Consider the following 27,744-nt stretch of genomic DNA (forward strand, 5'->3'; position numbering starts at 1 on the left):
GGCAGCTTAACCAACTGCCACCTGGGTGCCCCAACCTGTTTTTCTTTTATTTTCTTTTTTTTTTTTTTAATATTTTATTTATATATTTGACAGAGAGAGATCACAAGTAGGCAGAGAGGCAGGCAGAGAGAGAGAGAGGAGGAAGCAGGCTCCCTGCTGATTAGAGAGCCCGATGCGGGACTCGATCCCAGGACCCTGAGATCATGACCTGAGCTGAAGGCAGCGGCTTAACCCACTGAGCCACCCAGGCACCCCCTGTTTTTCATTTTGATCAAGCTTTACAACATTACTTTTTACCTTTCTGGTCCAAATATCATTCTCCTAAGGGGCGGGGGAGTAAGTAAAAGTAGAAGTTGGATAGTTCTGTTTTCTCCCTGTCCATTTTTTGGTGTATTATTTTAGCCAAACTGTGACCCTAGTCTTTCACTGATTTTGCTCTGGAGTTTAGATCCAAGGATGGGAGTGCTGTTGGCGGGGGTGTGGAGTTTTATCGCTATCCAGAGAGGGTTTTTTGTTTTAATTCTTACCAGAGAACTAGATAATCTTGATCTGGAAAGTATATTTCTCTAGGGGTACCTTTAGTAACTGTTGGTTTGTGTAAACAGTCCTACTCATGATGGTCTCTTCCTTTGTTTTGCTTCTATATTGCCAGTTACTAATTCCTCTTGGTGATTTTATATTTCATATCCTATATATCAGTGGCATGATGTATATATTCTGCTACAGAGGAAGCTGAGTTTTTTTTAAACTTTTTCTTCCCTTTTTAACCTGACAGCGCTTTGTTCTCCAATTAACATTCAATTCTGCTTTTGCGTTTCCTGTAGCTCACACTTATGCTGAATTCCCAGTTTTGGCAGCAGATGTCTCCCATGAGCTGCTTAAAAATCTAAAGGCTTTGTTTAGATTTTTTTTTTTTTTTACTACCTAGACTAGTGAGATCCAGCTAATGAGTGGTTTATATGCTTGCTATTTCTAAGGGACCATTCTGAGTTCTGTTTTTCATAATATGACTCTTTATAAGTAGAAGAAACTGGACTTTAGGGATGATTTTGTCTGAAAGTTATAGATTTCTAGATGAAAAAAATTAAATGTAATCAACTTAGGAATTGCAATTGAAACCAAATTCTCAAAATTTTAGATTAGTGCTGTTTCCTGCGACTGAGAATTTTTAAAGGTGGAAGACGCTTAGAAATATTTTTTTTAAAAAAGAAGGAAATTAAAAAAAAAAAAGAAGGAAATTGAAAAAAAAAAAAAAGAAGAAGAAGAAGAAGGAAATTGAATTCCAAAATAGTTAATAAAATTTCTCATTGTCATAGGACTAAATGGTACAACTGAAATTCAAAACAGATGTCATTATAGACCAATGCTTTCTACAACATGCCTTTCCATCAGAATACTGTTTTCCTAAGCAACTCTCATAGAACATTTTTATTCTCAAATTTTCTCATTACCTTTAATATTTGTAAAGTTTCTGTCCTATCTCTTAAGAACAGTAAATGTTCTCTGATGCACTGTCATTTACTTTTTTAGAATGTGCTCCATTTTACCATTTCTTCCCTTTTAGATGTTACATATTACTTTTTTTTTTTTTTTTTTAAGATTTTATTTATTTAGTTGACAGACAGAGCTCACAAGTAGGCAGAGAGCCAGGCACAGAGAGAGGAGGAGCGGGCTCTCTGCTCGGGCTCGATCCCAGGACCCTGGGATCATGACCTGAGCCGAAGGCAGAGGCTTTAACCAACTGAGCCACCCAGGTGCCCCATACATATTACTTTTAAAATAACTGCAGACATTTGACCTTCTTGAACCATAATATATTTTTATTAACATATATTATTTGCCTCAGGGGTATAGGTCTGTGAATCATCAGCCTTACACAATTTACAGCACTCACCAAATCACATACCCTCCCCAGTGTCCGTAATGCAGCCACCCTCTCTCTCCCTCCCTACCCCCCAGCAATCTTCATTTTGTTTCTTGAGATTAAGAGTCTCTTACGGTTTGTCTCCCTCCCCAGTCCCATCTCGTTTCATTTTTTTTTCCTCCCCTGCCGAACCCCCCTGGCCTGCTTTTCAAATTCCTCATATCAGAGAGATCATATGATAATTGTCTTTCTCTGATTGACTTATTTCGCTCAGCATCATACCCTCCAGTTCCATTTATGTCGTAAATGACAAGATTTCGGGTTTTTGGATGGCTGCATAGTATTCCGTGGTATATGTGTACCACATCTTCTTTATCCATTCATCTGTTGATGGACATCTAGGCTCTTTGCACAGTTTGGCTATTGTGGGCATTGCTGCTATAAACATTGGGGTGCATGTGCCCCTTCGGATCACTACATTTGTATCTTTAGGGTAAATACTCAGTAGTGTGATTGCTGGTCATAGGGTAGCTCTATTTTCAACTTTGAGGAACCTCCATACTGTTTTCTAGAGTGGCTGCACCAGCTTGCATTCCCACCAATAGTGTAGGAGGGTTCCCCTTTCTCTGAATCCTTGTCAGCATCTGTCATTTCCTGACTTGCAAATTTTAGCCATTCTGACTGGTGTGAAGCGGATATCTCACTATGATTTTGATTTGTATTTCCCTGATGCTAAGTGATGTTGAGCACTTTTTCATGTGTCTGTTGGCCACTTGGATGTCTTCTTTGCAGAAATGTCTGTTGAACCATGACTTTTTAAATCTTCTTTTTAAGTCTACTTATTGGACGTGAATACTGAAAACATGTGGGTAAACATGTATTTGTACTTCAACTTAGATGAAATTGTCTTGTGGGAAACTAACAGTTCTCATGTCTGTTATCTTCTTTACTCTCAGGTAGTCCAGGGAGTACAGTATTTTCAGTGTTTCTTTCTACTGAAAATTTTGTGTCATTTGTTAATAATATATAAGAGAAATATTGAGAATTAAGTTAAAAAAAAAACATTTTTGCCACGGTGAAATGAATCTAGAACATGCTGCTGAAAAATCTTAGACTGCTGGGGGGAATTCTGTGCCTAAAGCTTTGAGATTTCGGGATTAAATTTGTAAGGTATACTCTTTCTGGCAGATGATACAGAGCCCATAAGGTCTATGTTCTAAGTATGTTCTAGGAAAGGATTCTGCCGTTTGGAGACTATATACCTGGTTCACTTATGCTGAGTTTCTCCATAGCCAACACATTTCTTGAAGTAATTTTCTTAAACTTAACCTGGAGAGGGACAGCCCTAGAACAATAGGCTGAGACATAAGAATGGGTCAGCCTGAAAAGGAAAAGCTAAGATGTGGGTTGTCTTCACTGCAGAACCCTTCAGACTAATTTTGTTCACCATTTATGGCAATAGTGTGACAATAAAATATCAGATGTAACTAGAATTGGCTACCAATACAGACTGCCCGCCTGTACTCATTTCATAAGAACCCCGTGTAGCTGAGAAAACTGAGGCCCAGAGAAATTAAGAATCTTCCATAAATTTAGTCAGTTAGCTGGTGACACAGTTTGGATTTATTCCCAGATCTAGCAGTGCACAGTGAAATTAGGAAAGGGTGAATAAAAAATGTGCCAGAAGTTTAGCCAAGTGTTGGGGTCATTAATGGGGTCATTAAAGTTTAGGTTCCTGGATCAAGATCCTGTGTTTCCAGTTTGTACTTGTTCTCCAAGGAACAAAATGAATTTTAGGTATGCTGGAGTGATTTCATTTGCATCCTCTCGTTCTCTAAGTTAGACCCACTTCTGGTGAGTAGATGTACCTGGTATCAGACATTTAACAAACAGCTCTAGTTCCGAGATCCTATTACTTTGTGTGATACCCAACAACCGTCCTTCCCTACCCCTTCCGTCACAAGTTTCTAGATCAAAGCAATATCGTGACTGCCTTTAACTGAGCCAGACTGCAGTGACAATCTTAGCTTACCTCCGATCATTCTGTGCACTTATTTTTAGTCTTCTGTTCCTCTCATTGTTGTTCTGTGTTACGCCTTGTGTTTTTAAGGCTTTGAAGAGGTTAATGCTTTTTTGTCTTATTTCATTCTTAGCACAGCTTTCATACAGTTAGGAACTAAACAAATTCTTACAATGACATTGTTTATTTTTAAGACTGAAACTTACTGATTTACTTAATTTTATTTCATTTGAATACCTTAACATTTAGCCAGACTGCTGGATTGTTTTTGCTTTCAGCTATACAGAATAATTTTTTTCATGGAGTAGTTTTGTCCAAATAAAGAAAATTGTACATCTTTATAGATACCTCTTATTTTAAAGAGGTGATTTGATACATGACATCAAGTTCTTCTTTTATAATTCTTGGTACATTTATATCATCTTCATCACCTAATTCATTGTTATATTAATTAGATGAAAACTGACATTCCTTCTATACATAACTGACTTGCTCTTCAGTTTTGTCACCCTCATGTTCTGTGAGGAGAAGTGTATCTAATAGAATGATTGAGGAAACCTGAGTGTTTGAACTGCGGAGCCTCATTGGGCTCTGGAACATGGCAGGATTAATCCCATTTCTCATTCCATGTTTCATGAAAAACTTGGAGTTCTCTGCCCTTGGATTTCGGAAGTAGGTATTGCTGGAACATTTTCTGACAGTTTTTACTGATTTCATGGCCCGGTAATTGCAGCTGATGTATCGGCCAAACGCGTTCCGAAATGTCTTATTGAAGAGGGTGTAGACCAAAGGATTCACCCCTGAAGAAACATAGCCTATCCACACAAATACCTCTAGGAGCATTTTGAGAGTAGTCTGGTTGCAGGAATCACATAAAACTAAAGTTATATTTGTAATAAAAAAGGGGCACCACATAAGCAAAAAGAGAAAAAAAACAATCCCTAGAACCTTAGAGGCTCTCTGTTCATTGGAAATGTTCTGCACAGACTTTTTTCCAACTGTGGACATTCTTCGCCTTCGTATCTTACCACTTGAGTTGGGCAGAGTTTTGCCTTTGTGGGAACTGTCCAGCATTGCCACCTTTTCAGGTGATGAGCAAGGTGTTTCTTTGGAACTTTGGAAGACTGTAGACACAGCCAACCATGTTAGGCGTTGAGGTTGCTTGTTTTTGACCAAATAAGCTTTCTTCTGTAAAGCTTGGATAGTGAGAAAGTAGGTGACAATCATGATTGCCAGAGGTGTGAAGAAGGCAGCCAGTGAGCCAAAGAGCATGAAGTTGCCAAAACGATCCTTTGTCAGCACACAGGTGATGTTGCTTGGATTACCTGCATCAATTTCTATCCCTCTGATGGGTACTGGAATGGCAATGCCTAAGGAAGAGGGAACAAGATAAATTGAGTTAATTTTATGACCTTTGACTCTTAGATTAGGTCCTTTTAGAGTTTATCTTAGTGACTTTATGTGGTTAATGGTTAGTCAATTTTCATTCCTAGTACACACAGTGCAGAATCTGTCAAAGCATTTAATTAAAGGAAGATTTAACAAATAGACCCAAGTAAGCAAACCCGGTGTTTTTAAACAGAGATTGATTAGTGATTTCAAGTTTATAATTTAAGCTTCCCTAAAGCTGTAGTATGTCTACAAAATAGAAGAGAATGTCATTTATTCTCCATTTCTCATAATCTGTTTGTGTTTATTGATCTATCCCCAGGTTAAGAAAAAGTAGTTCAGAAGAGAATTTGCTTTATCTTTATATCCAATGTAGTTGATTTAAAGAGACTTCAGAATACATTCATGCAGTATCTTAATTCTAGATAGATGACTATTGTCTTTGAGGCTACACAGTTTGATTTAATAGACATTTTCATTATTTGTAATTTATGAATGTCTTAATCTTTTCCTCTGACGACTTAGGGAAAACTAAGTGGAGTTCATTGTTTTTGTTTTTGTTTTTTTAATGCTACTTAAATATTTGAGATCATATGAATCATGAAATTTACTTTCCTTTTTTTTTATTTTTAATTACTTATAAAGTGTTATTTGCTTCAGGGGTACAAGTCCGTAAATCATCAGTCTTACACAATTCACAACACTCACCAAAGCACATACCCTCCCCAGTGTTCGTAACCCAGCCATCCTATCTCCCCCCTACCGCCTAGCAACCCTCAGTTTGTTTCCTGAGATTGAGTCTCATATGGGGGGAGAAAAAAGTCTCATATGGTTTGTCTCCCTCCCCAGTCCCATCTTGTTTCATTTTTTTCCCTCCCTTCCCCCCATAACCCCCCACCCTGCCTCTCAATTTCCTCATATCAAAGAGATCATATGGTAATTGTCTTTCACTGATTGACTTATTTTGCTTAACATCATAGCCTCTAGTTCCATCTACGTCATTGCAAATGGCAAGATTTTTGGTTTTTTGATGGCTACATAGTATTCCATTGTATATATATATATACCACATCTTCTTTATCCATTCATCTGTTGATGGACATCTAGACTCTTTCCATAGTTTGGCTATTGTGGACATTGTTGCTGTAAACATTGGGGGGCATGTACCCCTTCCGATCAATACATTTGTATCTTTAGGATAAATACCCAGTAGTGCAGTTGCTGGGTCATAGGGTAGCTCGATTTTCAACTTTTTCAGGAACCTCCACGCTGTTTTCCAGAGTGGCTGCACCAGCTTGCATTCCCAACAGCATAGGTGTTTTTCCACATCCTTGTCAACATCTGTCATTTCCTGAATTGTAAATTTTAGCCATTCTGACTGCTGTAAGGGGGTATCTCACTATGTTTTTGATTTGTATTTCCCTGATGCTGAATGATGTTGGGCACATTTACTTGGATGTCCAACAGAAAGGGAGAAGATATTTGCAAATGACATATCAGATAAAGGTGTAGTATTCAAAAGCCTTATCAAATTCAGCTTATCAAATTCATAGATAGAACTTATCAAATTCAACACCCACAGAACAAATAAGCCAATCAAGAAATGGACAGAAGACATGAACAGACATTTCTGCAAAGAAGACATTCCAAATGAAATTTATTTTCAGGTTGAGAGTTCCTCTAACATATATGAAAGAAATATATCTCATGCTAATTTTCTAATGTTTTAAATACCATGGAGTGGGTATTTAAATATGATATTGCCACATGAAGTAACTTATTAGACAAGTACACAAGTGTTATCCTGAATCCTTTCCCTTTGAAACAGCAGATTCTTAAAAAGAAGTTTGAATTAACTGTATCTTTAGAAATCTCTAGAATCCTTGTGTTTTGTTTTGTTTTTTATGAATTTGAAAGTACTTCATCATGTACACAGCCTTTTTATGGTAACTGAAGAGCCATTGATGAAAATATTTTCCTCAAATACTTTCTAACAGGGAGACTACTGCTTTTTCTACTTTTCCTCAACTCTCCCACCAGAAAGTGGATTCTTTATACTTACTTTTCTACACTAGAAGTCAGCACATTACAGCTTGAGGACTGAATCTGGCCTGCATCCTGTTTTTGTAAATAAAATTTTATTGGAACACCGTCATCCCTATTTGTTAACAAATCGCCTGTGATAGCTTTTACTCTCCTGCTGCGGAGTTGAGTAGTTGTGACAGAAACTGTTAGAGCCCGCAAGCCCAAAATATTTACTTTCTTGCCGTTTACAGGAAAAGTTGGCTGACCCCTGCTGTACCCTGGTAATTCTAAGTGATTTTTCCACTTTTCTCCCCAAAACCGTTCCCTTTTGAAGTCTATTGATAATCTGCTTACAATACTCTGTTCTCCATGCAGGTCATCTACCAACCTCCAGGACCTCTGCCCATCTTCCTCAGTAGATTCAGCACCTTGCTAAAGCCTTCCTCTCCACCACTCCATTGCTGTTACCTTCCATGACTTGACCTTATTGATGACCCTTCTGACATCTTCATTTTGTGTCTGTTGAACTCCATTCTGATATCTTTTACTATTTTAAAAATTTTATTTCCAGTGTGGTTAACATACAGTATTATATTAGTTTCTGGTGTATCAACCCTCATTATTATTATTTGCACTCCTGAAGGCATCCACAAACCCTCTTAAAGCAGTCTTATATCTAAAACCAAGAACTTTGTGTGAAGTTTCCCTTTCTTGCCCTGCTACTGTGGGACTTCGTTTTATAGTTATGTTGACCTCTAGTCCATTCATCCTTCTCTATTTTCATATTCTGTTAACCTCCTTCAAGGCTCACATTACCTTTTCAACCAGATCGGTGGCCAATAACATAAGTTTTTGCTGGTACTTTTTATACCCTTATCCCCTTACTCTTTCATACCTTACTTTTTGCCAGGTCTTACTGAGGATAACTAAGTCCAGAAGAAAGCGAGCTCTTTTCAGCATTTTGCAGAATTTAAAAACCGAACTAACCCAATCATCTGCTTTTTCTTCTACAAAGTTACTAAATTGTCATTGGTCCTACAAACAAAGGGTGATGAAATGAACACAGCATTGATTGTGGCATTGGTGCTGAAAAGCTGTTAACAGTCTTTAAGCCAACTATCTAAAGCCTCTACATTTTGGGGCACCTAGGTGGCTCAAATCGGTAAGCATCTGCCTTTCAGCCCAGGTCATGATCCTAGGTGCTGGGGTTGAGGCCCATATCAGGGCAGGGAGCCTCTTTCTCCCTTTCCCTCTGCTCCTCCACTCCTGCTTGTTAACGCTCTCTCTCTCTCTCAAATAAATAAATAAAATCTTTTTAAAAAATAAAACCTCTAGGTTTCTTTTCTCATCTATAAAAGGAAAAAGTGAATTTATAAGATCCCTTCCAAAACTGTAAATCTGGAGTCTTCTTTTTATTCTTTTCTACCTGCCTACTTAATACTTTGTATTAGTCTAATTTGTTTAGTCTAATTTGTTTATTATCTGCCTTCCTTGAATATAGAGGCTCTTTTTAATTTATCTTTGTATTCTTGATATCTAGTATGTCACAGGTATGCAACAGAGATTTGATCTGCTTATGGATTCATGCGAACCAGCTTTAATTGGGTATCACTTCTAACAGTAGGCTATTTATTGGCTTGGTCATATTTCATGGTTTCAAATGTTTTAATTCTTCTTAAGGATCATTTCTCTTGTTTTCTCCCTGCCTTTGCCCTGTTTCCTCCACCTTAACCCAACACACACATACCTCACACTGTCTCCCCCATCTCTCCCTTACTGCAGTGAGTTTACCAAAAAGATTGGGACTTCTGGCATGAGCTACTGTTTCCCTCCTTTCCACTTTAAATTTTGGTGACTGTTACCCATTATCTCCCATGCCCTTTCTCTGGCTTCTTTTGGGGGCCTTTTCTGCTCTGTCAATCAGCATCTGTCCCCAAAACTAGCCTATCTCTCTGCTTACAAACCTGTCGTTCTGAATAGACTTTTCCTTGGCCCTGATATCTTCACAAGCCAGAGTAATAACACTTTCTTCTGGACTTTTACCTCCAAACTTTTCAAAAGAGGTTTGGCCCTGCTATTGTTTCAGGAACATAAAGGTCACTTTCATTATCTTGGTTTTTTTGCCCAGTATTCTTACTTTGATTAGAGAAAGACCATGTCTTTTTTATGGTTTTCCTTTAGCATTCCAGATCTCTCTTGATTTTTTTGCTCTTTGATTTTTTATTTTCTAGGAAGAAGTGAATCTGCTAGTCAGACTATTGATGATCATCATAGTAATTGTTGTGAATCTTTTCTGATACTAACTTATAAGAGGTCTGAATTATTTCTGCTGTACTTCATGCTAGGATACTCTCTCATAGAAGCTATCTTTGAGCATTAAAGATGGGCACAAGGGCATAAGGCAGTTTAGAAGAAATACTATTTTCTTATGTAAATCATTTCTGAATATCGCTAGCATCTCTCTTAAAACATCCGATTAATCATATATCCAGAACACTGATGTAGATACTTACTGCCTTTATTCTATACACATACATACTGGCTTCCAAGATGAATTTATGGTCTTTAGTATGTGCATACAAAGTATTTGGTTTTTTTTTCTTGTTTCTCTTTTCCTGTTTATCTTCTTAAGTGTGACTGAAGATGCATTTTATTTTTTTGTTACTTTAATACTAATTTCGAGATTCTGCGTGCTCCCTAGACCTTAATGATCTGTTGACAAAAACAAAACCTGTTTTCAGACTTAGTCTTCCTGCATGTCAAAATCAAAGCAGGAAGATATCTCAGTAACCTTTGTAAAGATGATTCTTTCTGAGGACATGAACTTTTTGCTTTTTCACACATGTTGTTGATAGTGTGATTTTATATGATGACATGGCATAAAGAGCTTGTGTTGGTGTATCAGTATATCAGTAGTCTGCCTTGACCTCTTATGCTAAGTTTCACAGCCTACCTGGCCTGGTATATTTCTAACCCAAAAGAAACCAAAAGCTGTTTATTTATACCACCCCACACCCTGACATTCCCCACATACCTATTGAAATTAGCCATACCACTGTAATCTTGATGAGTGCTGTGGCTCGTGAGTTATATTGATTGGCCTGGATTGGCTTTTTGATGGCTATATAACGATCCACGGAAATGGCACAGAGATGCATGATGGATGCAGTAGAAAAAAGAACATCAAGAAATAACCAGGCAGGGCATAGAACAAGTGGGAGGGGCCACATAGCCTCTGAAAAAAAAAAACAAAACAAAAGCATATTCTCTTGAATGGCAATCTTCAATTTACAGTTTCTTTTTAAAGTGATACATATTTTTAAACTTTTTGTTACTTATTTGAAATTTTATGAGTTAACCTCCACAAGATGTATAACTTTAGATAATGGATTCAGTAATAATAAATAAATTTCTGTAAATGGTCCCTTTTAAATACAGTTTCTGTTTTGTATAGTAATCACAACACCCTTTTTCAAAATCAGTAGTTTAGCATTTTTAGCATTCATTTGACCGTAGTTGCTCTTTTGTCTGTTCTTTTTGTGATCTTTTAAAAATTTCCACAGTGTTTCAACTGCAACTTAACCTTGCTAGTCAAATAAAATTAATTTTTAAGCTGCTTTTGTATAAAAAGAATATTTTACCATATAGAGGAAGCAATACAATGTGGCAAATAAGAGTATTAGAATGGGAATCTCAGTAAAGCGTACTATTTGACTCGTTTCTAGCAATAACTAGCAGCGTGATCTTTGTTTATAGCAAATTCTCATTTGGTGAAATAATTAAGTGAAATGATAGGAGTTTTCTTTTTGACAGAAGTAGTTCTTAAATAAAGTTTGCAAAAGGAATGACTTCAGATTATTCTGAAGAAAAATGGATTGTTATCCTTCCATATTTCATCATTCACTACAGGCACTGGGGAGTTATGGTTTAAAAAGAAAGTGTCAGGATAAACATAGTACTTAATTTATGTAACAAAGTCTTATTAAAAAAATTTATTCTATGCCTCATACAGTCTTAAGCATTTGAGAAATAATAACTTGGAAAAAATTCAGTTTTGGATATGGTACTGAATATCCTATGTAGTTTTCCAATAAATTTACTTAGGCAAGTATCTATAACACATATGTACATACACCTAGTATATATATATTTGCAATTCCAAAACACCTAGAATTTACTTTAGGGTTTTCCCTAGAATATTTCATTTAGAACCACATTTCTAACACACACACACACACACACACACATTTTAGACCTTGCAATAAAAGCAAATTACTTCTGTGCAGAACAAATGTCGTATATATATGAGAGTATCTAAATCCTTTTTATAGTTTAATTGTTGTATGTCCACTAAAAAATATAAACTACTTTTCCTAGTTTTTGCATGATTATCTGACCTTGACAGATAATTGGGATAATTGAAGGAAGACCGAGATACCATTTTAGGATTTCAGAGCACCAAGAAACTCTTCAGTTGTAAACTGTTTAAATTTAAGAACCTTGAGGGTAGAGAGATGTTAACATCCCACACCAGAAATAAATAAATAAGTGAAAGACTATCATTTAGGGAAAGAGTTTTGAGATAGATTGGAGTATTTTTTTTCAAAAGCGTACAAATTAATGTTTTAAAAGCAGTGTTTTAGAAGACTCTGGGGAACATTATATTATCTTGGGTCTTAAAAGATGCACCAACATTTATTCACTGTTGTAGGATAGGTGCTCAGAATGCATCATAGGAAGAAATTTATAGGAGACCTCTCAAAATAAATCAAGTGTGGCAGAGAAATCTGTCTTTAGAGAGAAACTTAATCAGTTAGATTTTTCTCCCTCTTAGTCGTAGTATTCAGATTTTCTGTTAATAAGTAGAAAAGGACTTTGGACACTAAAAGGCTGCAACGGACCTCAGTTTAACTAAACTAACAGTTCAGGTAGAGTGAAAATAATCTATGATTGAAAGAGTTGTGCAGTGGAAACTACTTGAAATGATGTTACATTCTAAACTGTCCTGACGTTCTACATTTAGAACTGAGTAGAAAATAGAAAAATACTCAAATATAGAACTATAACAAGAGATACTGATCATAGTTTTAAACTTGCCTATTTAGCTTTTCTAATTATGGGTTATGTTTTTAAATTAAGATCTGGGAAATTCTAGTCATAAACCTAGTAGCCATGAGCAGGAAGCCATGTAAAAAGTACAAGTCTTTGGAAAATAGACAATTTGACTCTAATTGTGGACTAAAAGAAAGCTCTTTAGTGCTCCAATGAAGCCTTGTTAGGCTCAGTTTCCAACAGAATGAAGTTATTTTATAAACTCCAAATTTTCAGGGGTGTCTGGGTGGCTCAGTCGGTTAAGGGACTGCTTCTTCTCAGGTCATGAGCTTGAAGCCTCTTTTGGGCTCCCTGCTCAGCAGGGAGCCTGCTTCTCCCTCTCCCCACCCCTTCACACACACACCCCAATTCATGCTCTATCTCGCTATTTCCTCTCTCTCAAATAAATAAAATCTTGGGGCGCCTGGGTGGCTCAGTGGGTTAAAGCCTCTGTCTTCGGCTCAGGGTCCTGGGATCAAGCCCCACATTGGACTCTGTTCGGCAGGGAGCCTGATTCCTCCTCTCTCCCTGTCTGCCTCTCTGCCTACTTGTGATCTCTGTCTGTCAAATAAATAAATAAAATCTTAAAAAAATAAAATAAACTCTAATTTTGGTGCATGAAGCAGATATTTAATGCAGTTTGCTAGAATTTTATTATTTTTGTCAGTACTGATTACTAATAGTAGAAATACTGAAGCATGATAGGGAATTTTCTTTAGGGAGACTGTGATACAGGTTTAGGATTAAGAGAGATGGATCTTTATTATTAATCTTTATAATTGAAAGTTTCATGAAGGTACTAGTCAATAGGCTTTTTATGAAATGAACATAAAAGTAATATGACAGCATTAAATTAGTAGAAATCTTTTATATAAAGAAAAATCTTTTATATAAAGAAAAAATCTTGTCTGCCTAAAACAGATTTGGGTAATCTAAGAATTTATACAAATTAAAAACAGTTCTAGACATTCTTGGGTTATAAAGGGATTTTCCCTAGTCCAGATACTTTAATTTCTAAAATTATCTTTTCATTTAGTATTAATTTGATAGGCTCAGGGTCAGAAAAGTTTCTTACTTTGGTGTGGGGTAGATTAACTACTCCAAAACTTTGTTATTTTTACTAGGGTTTTAATTTGTTTTAAGGACTTATAATTTCATTTATTTGTTATAATGTATTATGTCCAGCTTACTTCCATAAGAACTTACTATACTATTTCAAATGGGCCAGTTATAGATTTATACAGAAAGAAAAACATATATAAGAGTCAATATAAGGGAAATAAGTTATCAGGTACTTGAACTAAATTAATTACTGCTATTCTGGGGCTCTGAACTTGTCTTTTTCATAAAAGCTAAGGCAGAAGAAGGAAAACTTTTAAATTGTATAGTATTTGTTGTTTCACAATATGTGCACAAACTTTCTTTAAAAAACCTACCTCTTCCCTCACCTGCTCCCAAATTAGTCTTAAAGAGGAATTTAATTTCAGTAAAGTTTGAATAATGGCACTTCTGTGGATGCCTGAAATAATTACAGGTCAGTAATTATAGGAGCATAACAATCTTGCTGAGTTGTGGATTACATGTAGTTCATTATTTATCTAAAAATATTAATAGCACAAAGTTTGTTGCTTAAAATGAAGACTTGCATGCTTCAAATACCACCATACATAAGGGGTGGTAGAATTGCTGTTCAATTACATCAGTTTCTGTTTGTCTCCATACAAGGGGCAACAACTTCATAGACATGGGCCCAGGTCTCATATCTTCCTCAGAAAAGAGATCTGGTGATCATCTCAAAGATTCATACAAGTATTATTTAAGACCCAAGTATTCTGTATCATTTAATATGAAATATAACTTTAAAAAAAATTGTCTGAAAAAAAATATATTGTCTGCTTTGTCCCCAGAGAAAACTCTATGTCTGACTTGTTAGGTAAAGTTATTTCAGATGTTAATGTTGGCTGTTTGTCAAATATGACCATTACGGTTGCATAATTTCTCATTTCATTTGAGAAAGCAGTGTAAAAGAATGAGTTAAGACTGTGAATTCTGGAGTCCATTCTCTGGGGTTCAAATCATATCTCTGCCATTTATTTATTATTATTCTGTCCTCTCTTAGAAAATGGTGATAATGATGATGATACCAATTTTATAGGATTGCTTTGAAGATTAAATGCAGTAATACATGTAAAGTGTTTAGAACAATGTCTGGCATAAGAAAGCACTCTATAAATGTTAGTTCCTATTACTATTACTGTTTGACAGAAACTAGCCTACCCATTAAAACACTCCTACTAAGAAGTAAATGTTAAGTCATATCATCACCGTAAAACCAATATGTTTGTCCTCCTGTCTGCTGTAGCAAGAGTGCATGTAGCCAACTGAACTTAAAGCTTTTATTTTTTTAAAGGTATGAGAATGTGTTTAACTTTAAATTTTCATGAAAGTATGCCTTGTACTCTCTATATTTATATGTGTGTGTGTGTATATATATATAAATAGCAAACATAAATAACCTATATACATTGAATGCTTGGCTATTTATTTATTTATTTAGCTTTCTTTTTAATGGCTGTAGAAACCTGAGTGTTTTTAACCAGAAACTCCACATTTCTTGGTGAGATGCACTCATTTGATCTGAAACCCGCTTACTCTTTTCGGCAGGCTTTTAGTTTGGAAAGCTGAGTTATATGATTAATTCAGAAAAATAATTAAAATTAACCTATAAATCTGAGACATAAGATATTTGCCTTCTGAGAATTTTAAATGACTGTATTTTTGAAGCTGTCCCAAGGGGACTGTGCCTATAGAGTTTACCAAGGTAAATAGTTCATGAGTTTATTGGAGTAGGACAGACCCTAAATAGCCTCATAGCCAGAAAGGACATGGGGTTTTCAAAGTACCCATTTTTTTATTCTCAGAAATGCTTACGTTTCTATTATCTTTCAGGAAAGAAGGACATAGATCAGTGCTTCAGTTTTTATTATGAAGCTTCTGTTGTCATTTTCCCACTACATATGAATATATAAAATAACTCTGGGATTAGATGTCTAATATGATAGTGTTTTTAGCATTTCAAGTGATTTAATACTTAAAAAATTTCTTTTCTTGGGGGTGCCTGGGTGGCTCAGTGGGTTGAGCCACTGCCTTCAGCTCAAGTCATGATCTCAGGGTCCTGGGATCAAGTCCCGCATTGGGCTCTCTGCTCAGCAGGGAGCCTGCTTCTCTCTCTCTCTCTCTCTGCCTGCCTCTCTGTCTACTTGTGATCTCTGTCTGTCAAATAAACAAATAAAAAATCTTTAAAAAAAAAAAAATTCTTTTCTTGGTTTTTTATATTTCCACTTTCCTTTTTTGTTTGTTTTTTGTTTTTTAAGATTTTCTTTATTTAACAGAGAGACCGTGTGAGAGGGAATACAAGCAGGGGGAGTGGGAGTGGGAGAAGCAGTCTTCCCGCCAAGCAGGGAGCCCAAGCCCAACACGGGGAACCTGAGCTAAAGGCAGACTCTGAATGACTGAGCTACCCAGGCACCCTAAATTTCCACTTTCCAAAAAGAAGTGCCTTTAATTGCTTTGGTTCCTCATTTAAGATTGGGTAGAGCAGCATTTCACCACATAAATATCTGATTTTCTTTTTCTTTTACTGCTGTATATCTGTTTCACCTCTCTGGTCAGATTCACATCTAAACTAAATCACGTATTTAAGGTATATAAACTCTTCACATATTCTGCTGATACTTGCCAGTTACTGGTGCCTATAATGTGCTGGGCCTTAGTTGACTATTTCAGGATTCAGTGCCTGGGATCTCTTGCTTCAGATCCCTATCTTGCAACCATTTTATTTTCTACAGCCTCTTGCAATTATAGCATAGATACTGTTTCAACTTTAATTGTGAGACATGGATTAAAACTTAAGTTATAAATAAACCAGTAATGACCAATGAATGACCAAACACTGTATTTTCTCCTTTACATTTTTAATCATTTATTTAATGAGAGAAAGTTCAGAGAAGTTCATAAAGTGTGAGCATCCTATCTTTTTTATATTGGCATATGATGTTCTATTTTCCTTTACATCCTATTGAGGTATTTCTAAATTCCTTCTAAGTAGGCATTTTTAAGACTTATGATCGTGGATTTGGGGAATTATACACAAGACAGTCAAAACTAGACCTACAAAGCAAAGGTTAAGTCTAGTGCTTCCAGAGTGGAAGAAGTGGCAGAAAGATTGAGATAGGTATCACAGTTCATTTGAGAGACCATGTTAGGCCAGTCATCACAATCTTGCTAAAATAGAAATTCTGTTTAAAAAAAAAAAGCAAACAATATTATATAATCAAATATTATGTAAATCATTGGTTGAATAACATACTCCTCAGCATAAGAGTCAGTTTTTTAAGTTTCACTGCTCTCCTTTCTTCAAAACTTAATTTTATTAGAACATTAACTAATGTAAAGTTTCTTTTGTTACTTCATTTAATTTCCCTGAGATAATTAAAAGCACTCATACTACTCAGTGGTAGTTAATGTTTTATGTTTACAGAATCAGGGACACTTTTGTTTGTACAGACTTCTGAAGTTCAGAAGATGATTCCTACAATGAGAGAAAAATACACAAAATCTATTCCCCCCTTTAATGTTATCAAAAATTCTTATAACTGCATTAATTTAGGAAGTCTTTGTATTTGTTAACATGTGAAGGGCTATAAAAATCTTAGTGTTTGAAGTCAAGTTCCAATTTATAGAATGTGCAGTTTCCAGTTTATGAATGCATCCTTTTGAAGTTTTTTGGAGTGCAGAGCATGCATTTTCTCATATACTTTCTCTTAGAAATGGAATAATGTTTTTAATAATGAATTTAAAGCAATAATTTTTAAGTAGTGTTTAAGTTCCCAGGTTAGTTTTTAAAAATCTAATCCCCCAGTGTTGCTTCATTACTGATAGTCGAAGTGTGTGGACCACAGAAGATTTTATTTTATTTTTTAAAAATTAACAAGCATTTGAAAGAATGAAATGTAGTTAAAACATATCATAGTTATTTAGGACATAAATAGGAAGACATTCCATATATTTTATGTTAAAATATGTTGGGTTTTCTGCTACCATTTATTGCCAAGAATATCTTGGGCCCCAAAAATTTAAATATAAGCTCAGTCGTCAGCTGCAGATACCTACAGCTGTGGACTGTAGGAATTTTTCTGTGGACTACACGGAATTATCTCTTTTATCTGTTTTTCTCTTTTATCTAATCACTTTAATACTATGAAACTTAGCTTTTTAAGATTCTTTAACTATTTAGCTGATAATTTGAGTATCTACCACAGTAATTTGCAAATAGTGGATGTGTGATATGAACTTTAGAGTTAAAATTCAGCTCTCTGTAACTCATTCAGTCTCATTTAATCAAAATAATATATCAATTAAATATTATGATAGTATAAGATGAGAATTGTAACATTTTCTGTATGACTAGCAAAAACATAAAGAGTGTGATTTTACAGATTAATTAGTATTTGTGTTTGGAGATAAGAGCCTTGAATCAGGCATCAACAGTATTTACCAAATATACATAAATGTTTCTACATTATCCTCATTTATTTCTTTCAAACTTTTTTCAGAATCAAGATCCTTTAGGTTCTCCTTTAGAGTAAAATTTCTTAATTACTTCCCATGGTTACATGTTGTACTAAAATATTCAAAAAATTACAAATGTATAAAAGAAGGGATAGTTGAATATTATTAATGATTAGAGAGTTCATTAAAGCTGTAGAACCTTAGTTATTACTTCTTGCCCTGCTATTGAATTTAAAGCCTCGGTTAGATGTTAATTTAGAATGGAAAGTTTAGCCTGTTACCATCTCATTTGGGGGATCAAACACTTAATTTAGGTATCTTTCTATAATTACTTAAAAATGTAGCATTTAAACCTAAATACAATAGTTTAAATTGGAGGATTTTTTTAATTGGAGTTTTTAGTCTCCTTCTAACACATATTCTAGTTAAATAAACTTTACTTCTATAACCTGAAATATTTTTATCCTCACCATATAAACATAATTTCCAGAAGCCCTATCTGCTACAAATAATCATTTTTTTAAGCAGTCAATGAGTCTAATATCAATTTATGCAAAACACTGAATAAGTTAAGTATTTTCTTTATACTGATTCTCAGAAGCCCTAATAATTTGTCAGCAGAATTATTTGTATTTACCCAAATTCTGTAACTAGAGATGATACACCTAAGTAAAAACTTTCATTTTAATATTATCTCTTTTCTTATAACAAACTAATATTTTAATATCAAGTTATTATTGTAATAACTCAGGTTTTGGTCACTTGTTTTAATATTTCATTTTTAATAAATTTTTAATATTTAATTTTATTTTGAATCAGATTTTTCTTATGTGTATCAAGGACATGGATCATTAGAAATCATAAAAGTTAAACAGATTAATCATTTCTTAGGACACTGTGAGCCAGACCATTTCCTTTAGCAATTAAACATAATATTTTCTTAACATGACACATGTGTTAAAGAATTATGTTTAAGGCTAAAATACACAAACGATAAAAAAAATAAACAAGAACTTTTAGAACAATTCCAATTTTAAATTGGTGTTTAGTGATTCAAATTGGAATTAAGTGATTCGAAGATTTTATTATTACTCACTAACCCAGCACATAACCAGCTGTCACAAGTGTCCTTGCGGTTGCTTGGTCAAGGGAAAAAAAGTATTGATAATGGGAAAGTTAAAGTTTAGGTCTGTTCTTCACTGTAATTTTTAGTCGATGAATGCAGAATCTGTGAATCTTGCTAAACTTAGATGATTTTTTAAATGATTAAATGGTTATTGGACTTTTATTAGATGGCTGGGGAAAGAGTAGAATAGTTTCTAAGAAATTATTTTTTGCTCTTTAAAACTCATTATCAACAGTAGAAGATGATGGAAATGAGGGACTGTTTACCTACTGTTATCTTTAAATGGTCCAAGTCCATCTTTAAAGATTGGAGTACCCATTTCTCTGATAGTATATCATAGTTCTGTGGTTTGATGCCAGGAGCAAAGTGAAATACTTACCAAACATTATTGTCAAGAGGGCAATCGGCATCACAAACAATCCAACCAGCAAATCAGCCACTGCCAGGGACATTAGAAAATAATTAGTAGCATACTGCAGCTTTTTCTCCAGTGAAACAGCCAGAATAACAAGGATGTTCCCACCAATGGTGGGTATTATCACCAGGAGTATCAGAAGAGCTGCCCAGCGCGGTTTATTTCCCTGTTGCTCACCAGTCTGTTTCATTTCCTCTGGTATCGATTCTGTCTGTAATTCAGACCAGTTAGCAAAGATTAAGTGATGAAAGGAGCTCTGCAAAATGTGCTCAGGAATTCTGCTCTGTTCTGATATTCTGTAAGAGAAGCCCATTCGCTGTTTTTGTGTGATGTGATGTTTTCGTGTGATGTGATCCAATTCCGGACAATGGTCTGCATGGTCGGTAGCTAAGCTGGTCATCTGCTTTTTAAAGGCATTGTACCCAGGCCAAACACTCAAAGCCAAAGTTGACTTCTTCCTTTAAAAAAATTTTTGGGTTCTTGAAAATGAGAGCATACAAGCTTCTGTCCGTTTCTGTAGGTAAGGCCCCAGGGTTTAGTCTTCTGCAGAGGCTCAGATTTCAGAAGGCTTAGTGAAAGAAACTGATAGCTGTGAAAGAAAGACTGTTTATTACTTTCTCTGTCTTCTCTCTCCTCTCTTTCTCTCTCTCTCTCTCTCTGCTGTAGAACTAGACTCATGTTTGAATTTGAATGCCAATGAGTTCAAAGAGTTCCCTCTAGATTTAAAATACGTAGATTGCATTAGTTTGTTATTTTCAAAAAAACAGAAATAATTCTTGAACTTAGTAGCCCTTCCCATCTCAATAGGTCCCTTGTGCATTTGTGACAATGCAACTTATTTCCACAGTCGTGTTCCTGATATGCCTCAGGTCACGAAACAGGAGATGCATTAATTTTTTCAGTGGATATTAAAAAAAAAAAAAAAAGGCTAGATGTTTCCTGACCCTTGAATGTCTTTTTACCTTTACCTTAGAATATGTACAGAAGAAAGAAACATTAAAGCACTACGTAGTTCTGAATAGAACTTTTTGGTACACAATGGTTACCCACCTAGAAATTCTTCAAGCCCACCTAAGTCCATATGAATGATTTACCAGCTAGGAATCCTTATTTGTAATTGGGTTTTATCTGGTCAGGTTTATCTTAATACTGATGAAATAGCCATTTTTATGCAACATTTTAAAACTTCTTTAGTTTGAGAGAAGGAAAAAAAATAGGTATTAATAGGATCCAAATAATTGTTTTTAATAAAATCATCTTTCAGAGAAAGCCTATTGCTGCCACAAGTATTTTCCAAATTTATCACTTTATGCCAAATTTGAAACAGCTCTTTTTTTGTCTTAAGTAGTCATTTTTTTCTATAACCTCCCCAGTTTCCTTGGGAAGGAGGATAAGCTAAGAGGAAGGTTAAACCATTAATTCATAAAATCTGTAAATCCAGGGGTGCCTGCATGGGTCAGCCAGTTAAGCGGCTGCCTTTGGTTTAGGTCATGATCCCAGGGTCCCGGGATTGAGCCCTACGTCAGGGTCTCCTGCTCAGCATGCAGCACGCTTCTCCACTTGTACTCTCTGTCTCTTTCCCTCTCAAGTAAATAAAATCTGTAAATCCTATATAAAATATCTCTCCTGTAACATTGGTAAAATTTTCATTTTGGTTTTTAAGCCACTGAATAGAAATGAAAGATACAGTAGCAGTTTTTCTGAAGAAAGGGAAAAAAATCTATAGATTAATTATAATTATTTGTAAAATACGTATTTATTTATTTATCTATTTATTTGTAAAATACTTACCTCTTCTTGTTAATTTCCTGAGCATGTCATCTGATCTGCTCAGTAGATCTGCGTGCTTCTCTGACTGAAGTCCTCTCATTGACTTATTCAGAGCCTCCCACACAGACGCTTAAAAGCAATGAAACAAATGTGTTGTAGAGCTACAGGCATGCCAAGGAAGTTATTTCCTCTTTGATACATTCATTTTTAGAAAGCAGCAGCATTCATTGTAATTCATAAAACTACCAGTTAAGTATGTTGAACCAGTTCATGACCCTATTCATATTGTATTCTTAAGAGCTCTCTTTGGTATTTGAGAGACTGAAATAAACTCTGTCATTTTTGCTTAACATAGTTTTGTTTTGGATTAACACTGAGCTGTTTTTCTTTTTTGAGAAAAATTAAGATACAGTCTAGAGATTCTAGAGCTTTCATTCTGTAAAGAGTGTGCCCTGTGAACCTTGTAGGGATTTCCAGAGTTCTAATTTCTGAACAAGATTCTATTCAGCTTTTATGTGTTGGCTGTGGAACACAGTTAATTCTCTCTGGTTGCAGCCTTATATAGAAGAACACAGAAAGATCTGAATTCAACATGTATGCATAGGTTTTAGTAGGAACTTTGATTGCTCGTTTTTAAACAGATGGCCTCTGGATTGGGGGGTTGGTTCATTGGCAGGTTTTTGTATTTTTTCTCAGGTATTTTGGGGAAAGTATACAGTATATAATAAAAATATATTTCTGCCTTATTTCAGAAAATTGGCATAAAAACTTTAACAGCTATGCTTAAGTTTTTTCTAGACGGTAAGAGTAGCTTAGCATTAGAACTTGAGCATTCTAAGTTTCCTTTTTAAAAGATCATCATAGATCACTCATTTTTAAAGTACTTAATTCTAGGTCAGCAATAACAGTTGTGCCCTTTTTCTGTTTCAGATTTTTATTCTTGTGTGAAAGTTATTGCAAAATATTTGGTTCATTTCAGTTCTGTTGAGCACTTCAGATTGTATTCAGTATTTGCTGCTTTTTTTAACTCAAAATTCAGGTATTTTTTCAGTATTTTAGAAAAAATAATTTGCTTTAAATTTTGAATGAAAACAATACTCAAGAGCAATCAAATGGATTTTAATGTGCCAGGCTTCTATTCAGGAATATTGAAATATGCTGAAATATTGCTTTGTTGTGAATCACAATTTAGCAGCTGTACTTGTGCAGGCAGATAAGAGTCTGTAAAACAAATAATGCCAGATTTAAAGTTGTACCAGTATATTCAATGAATATATGATTTGTTTTTATAGATAAAATTTTTTAAAATATTCGACTATTTTATAAAAATGCTGACCATTATTACTATTATAAACTTTGCCAGTACTAACCCTCTTACCCACATTCACTTTTTATTTTTTTTAAAGATTTTATTTATTTATTTGAGAGAGGGAGCAAGTGAGCACGAGAAGGGGAAAGGGCAAAGGGAGAGGGAGAAGCAGGCTCCCTGCTGAACAAGGAGCCCAATGTGGGGCTCAGTTCCAGGACCCCAAGATCATGACCTGGGCCAAAGGCAGATGCTTAACCAACGGAGCCACTCAGGTCTCCTCACTTATTTTTTTAAGAATCTTAATTCTAAGTAGTTAAAATTGGTGGTTGGGTTATTATTGGGGTTTTTTTTGTTTGTTTTCTTTTGTTTTTTGTTTTTTGTTTTTAATTAGTTTAATGGCTAAGGAACACAGCTAGTTAAAACTACTTATTTGGCAACTTTTCACTCTGGCTGGGATATGGACATTGGGGTGGGAATGCATTTTGGTGAGCACTATGTATTGTGTACGACTGATGAATCACAGAACTGTACCCCTGAAACAAATAATTTATTATATGTTAATAATTTTAAAAAATTTAGAAGCGTAGCTGAGAATCAGGAAGCAAAATAATAATAAAGAAATAGATGAAAGAGTAGACCAATCTTTCAGTTGGCAAATAACTGAACTGTGCTCTAAAAGCTCATGTACATTAGATGGAAGGCAGCCTAAAAGTCCCCACTCAAAATCTCTTCACACTCATTCACAGAAACATGTCTCTCTCCCCTCTTTAATAAAAGTACCATTTGCACATGGTGGTAAATCTAAATAGTACAAAAGAATGTTTGTGATAAGTCCACTTTGAGATGGTTTTAACAAACACGTTTCCCTGTTTACTCCAGAGTAGACTGACAAATTAACAGGTGGACAAGCACTTTGGTAAAAGCAAATAGAGTCCACAGAAGAAACAGAAAGTAAGAAGTATAGGCATGTAGGTCGACTCCGTGTAGAGGCTTGTAGCTCTCCTGCAACCCAGGCTGTCACAACTTTATGTGGTATAATAATTGATACCAGAGGGATGACTTCCACATATTAAAGAAAAGATTAAATAATTTTTATTCGGTTCTGTTTTGGATGGTGGGAATACAAGAAATGCATTTTTTAAAAGATTACCATCCAAAATGATAAATATATAAAAGTATGATTCTTAATAGTGGAATTGAATTTCAAGTATCTGGAAACTTTATTTGTGTAAAATATCTCATTTACCAAGAACTCCAGATAAATTCTTACTAAAATTCCTTAAAGTTCAGACTCAGGCTCTAATCTGACCATAACCAGAAAACTTAATTCCTACATTTTATCCAAAATGATGACTTTTGTCCTGATGCCTTTTTAATTTATTGAACATAGTCTGTCTTTGACTTAAAAGGGCAGTCTAATTTATAGGTCTAAGACAAATACCAGCCAAGAACATTTTTTTACCTCTCAGTCATAATTCTCAAACACTAACCATTAAGGAATTTTTGGCAATATAGGGATTGTGTCCAGTACGTATTCATTTATTTGTGAACTATTCATTGAGTTCATTTGCTCGTGGCGATGAACAGGATAAACATTTTCTTCCCTTGTGTAAATTTATCTCATGGATTTGTTAGGTCCCCCATTAATGGGTCCGTGATCAAAGGAGCGATACTGATACAAAGCAAAGGTCAAGCAAAGCTTTATTTCGTGCCAAGCATGGAGAATCAAACCGAATGGTCGGGGCCACCTCTTTACAGAGAGGGCGACCCCTCCCAGCCTCACAGACTAACTTTTATAGAGCAAAGGCCATGTGGTTGAGCCTGGCCACACACAGGTGGCCAATGAGATTGCAACACACAGAGAAAACTGCACAGTCATGCTAGGTCACAAACAGGTGGCCAATTGAATTTCAATTTACCCTAGTAGATATTTGAACTAGCCTATCAACTTGATCAGAATTGGCGCCCAAAAGGCGGGGCCTACTCTCCTTGGTAGCTTGGGAGACAGTATGTGCGCCCCACTGATTGGATGTCTCCACCTGGCCTGACCCGCCCTTGTATTTGGGCTTTGTTACCTTGGACTAGTTTCTGGACTTGCTTTTAAGTAAGTTCCTCTGTGAGGGGCAGGGTCAATCTAAGTTTACTGCATAAACAACAGAATGGCTCCCTCTGACTAAGTAGGTCCTTACAGGTGGATACAAGCAAGTATATTGATCATTATAATGCAGACATGGTAGCTAAAACTAGCTCATTTTAACAGGTCCTACAGAGCAACTCAAAAAGTTTTTTTGGCTTTTTTTTTTTTTCCATTCCTTTCTTACTCATATCAGCAAAAGAGCTAAAATTCTAAAAATAGTTCTTCCAAATTTAATCTGTTCTTCTTAGACTCTGCTCATTCTCCCCCAACAACTGATTTTACCTATGTTTTAATGAAAGATTTAGACCAGTCTGAAAGTGCTATTACTTTTTAATCTTTCTGAAGTGTCTTTTTTTTTCAATCCATCCTCTCTTTTGGGATTATGTTGACATTACTCTTTTCCACAACTTTCATTTAAGTTATTGATCCCAACTCTTTATTATATTCTTTGCAATTTTGCTGAATATAGTATCTTTTTCACCATAGAATTCATGCTTTGAATATTCAGTTCCTCAGTTCTAATATCTTTCTTGCAGACATGCTCAGGTTTCTAGTTAATGAAAACTAAACATTTCGCTATCCCTTGAGTCTCTTTCCTTCATCATCAAACTTCTTTAAAAAATTGCCTATCTTTTTCTCTTCTCATCACCCACCCAGTCTATAATCCTTATAATCAGATTTTTATCTCCAACGTTCTACTAAAACAACTCTTAAAAATTCCATTTTTAACACCAGTTATAGATTGTGTGCAATATTCAGCTCTGTTGGCTAAGCATTTCTTCTTAAAGCTTTTATCTTTTCCTGCCTTCAGAGACATTCCATCCTGGTTCTTTGTGTTTCTTAAAGAATCTTTTCTAACTCTTCTTCTCCCCTTTTAATATACAGATACCTCCCAGGTTCCTCTCCCCTATTGACTTCATGTCCCTCATTATTGTCTTCCTCCATTCACCCGTAGTTTCCATTAACTTGTTGAAGAAAGCTCCTAAAACTAAAACTCTATTTCCAGCCTAATGGCTATGATTCGTGGTCATGAAAGTAGACCGGCAGAATCCTTAAGGGTTAGGAGACCTTTCTCTGAGCTTTGATTTCTGCATTTTAATTAGGTGACGTAACCTGCTCTGCCTGTTTCATAGCAGCTACTGACCCAGTTGATCTTTTCCCCTTCCGTAGAATAGCTTCGCTTGGCTCCCAGTAGATCACACTCTCATGGATGTTCTCCTGCCTCACTGACTGTTCCTTTTTAGTCTCCTTGTTCTGTTTCATCTTCTCAGCCTCTTAATCTTCAACCTTCTTGGGGGTTCATTTCTGGATCTCTTCTCTCCCCTGTCTGTACTTGGTGTCTTATATACATTTATGGCTTTAAATACTGTAAGGTTTTGCAGGCGAGGTAAACACAACACCAGGCAAGGTAGGCACAGGGCAAGATTTATTAAAGGCACTCTCTAGTGAAGTTTCAGGGCTCAGGAGAAGGGGAGTCAGGAAAATTGCCCTGGGAGGAGGTGGGCACCCTCAGGCGAGGTTCCTCGACTCCAGAAAGGGGAGTAGGGGATGTCGCACTGGGAGGGAGTTGGCAGGAGTCTTTTATCTGGCCAAGGTAGGGCATGGGCTCACATCCATATTTGGTGATCGGAAGGTATGGGGTCCAGGGCTCCTGATAGTCCTGCTTCCTGCATAGGTATCAGGTTACCTATGGAGACGTGACCTGGGCGTACACCCTTTTGGCGGGACAGTCTAGGGTTAAGGAAGGGGGGGAGGGGACTGGAAGATGGCGGCCCCAGCGGTCGTTTCTGTTGTTCTCCTGCATTCCCGGAACCGCCAGCCCAAAAAATACCATCTATATACTGAAACTCCCAAACTTCTATCTCTAGCCTAGACTCCAGACTCATGTTTGATCACCTACTCAATTTTTCCTTAGATGTCTAAAAAAACATCTCAAACTCAGATTGTCTAAAACTGAACTTATGTTCTCTGTCTCCAGATCTGCTTTATATATTGGTCTATTTATCTCAGATAAAGGCAGTTGCATCTTCCCAGTCTCTCTATCTCAAATTCTACGTTTTTTTCCTTCAGGAAATCTTGTTGGTTCTATGCCATATATATATCGGTATATATAAATACATATATATACACACACGCACACGCATACCCCAAACCCATATATACCAAAATTTCCCCTAAGTCACCATCATATCTTGACTGCATTTCTAGGAAGCCTCCTAACCAGTCTTCTTTATTCTGCCTTTGCCCTCTGTTCTCAATAAAGCAGCCAAAATGATCCTTTTTAAACAAGGCAGATCATATTCCTTTGCTCAGAATCCTCCAGTGGCCCTTTATTTCACTCATAATAAAAGGCAAAGTTCCAGTAACCCCTGGCCTGTAAAGTTCCTATAAAGCTTTTATGATCTGGCCATAGTTTCAATTATTCTTCCCCTTCTTCACCACACTCAAACCACTGGCCTCTGCTGTTCCACAAACTTGCCTGGCATTGTTTTATCATTGGGCTTTTGCATGAGGTATTTTCTCTACCTAATATGTAATATACTCTTCCCCCACCTAGCCACTTGACTTGCTTCCTTACTGCCTTCCTGTCTTTGCTTAAAATACCACATTATCGGGGCTCCTGGATGGCTCAGTGTGTTAAGCCTCTGCCTTTAGCTCAGGTCGTGATCCCAGGGTCCTGGGATTGAGCCCCACATCAGGCTCTCTGCTCAGCAGGGAGCCTGCTTCTCCCTCTCTCTCTGCCTGCCTCTCTGCCTACTTGTGATCTCTGTCAAATAAATAAATAAAATCTTTTTTTTTTTTTAAATACCACATTATCATTGAAGCCTACGCTGACTACCCTAATTGGTACTGTTAAACCTTCCTCTCCTGTCTCTTCCAATACCCCTTACCTTGATTTCCTTTTTTTGTTCTCTTTATTACTTAACATTTTTTACTTAGTTTATCATTTATTTTTGATTATATGTCTCCTACTAGAATGTAGGTTTTATCTTCTTTGATCACTTATTTCTGAGTTTATCCTGCTTA

The 27,744-nt window shown here is 35.9% G+C and overlaps 2 protein-coding genes across 4 annotated transcripts in view; one reads left to right on the forward strand and one right to left on the reverse strand.

The window, feature by feature from the left end:
- The window catches only part of PSMD1 (proteasome 26S subunit, non-ATPase 1), a 91,742-nt gene that overhangs the window by 30,412 nt on the left and 33,586 nt on the right, over nucleotides 1–27,744 (forward strand). The gene's annotated exons all lie outside the window — the stretch shown is intronic.
- On the reverse strand, nucleotides 1,969–21,381 carry HTR2B (5-hydroxytryptamine receptor 2B). 3 transcript variants are annotated; one of them, XM_059393700.1, is made up of 5 exons: nucleotides 21,293–21,381; nucleotides 19,679–20,090; nucleotides 19,466–19,525; nucleotides 10,333–10,533; nucleotides 1,969–5,254 (listed from the first exon to the last, which is right to left on the reverse strand). In XM_059393700.1, exons 2-5 carry the CDS (start codon nucleotides 19,899–19,901, stop codon nucleotides 4,359–4,361), a joined length of 1,380 nt encoding a protein of 459 aa, XP_059249683.1. In that variant the 5' UTR covers nucleotides 19,902–20,090; nucleotides 21,293–21,381; the 3' UTR covers nucleotides 1,969–4,358. The 3 variants fall into 3 exon arrangements, with proteins under 3 accessions (XP_059249683.1, XP_059249682.1, XP_059249685.1); XM_059393699.1 differs by having other exon boundaries at nucleotides 19,466–20,090; XM_059393702.1 differs by having other exon boundaries at nucleotides 19,466–19,712; nucleotides 21,293–21,365.

The sequence above is a fragment of the Mustela nigripes genome, chromosome 3 (genome assembly GCF_022355385.1).
Source record: "Mustela nigripes isolate SB6536 chromosome 3, MUSNIG.SB6536, whole genome shotgun sequence".
NCBI lineage: Eukaryota > Metazoa > Chordata > Mammalia > Carnivora > Mustelidae > Mustela > Mustela nigripes.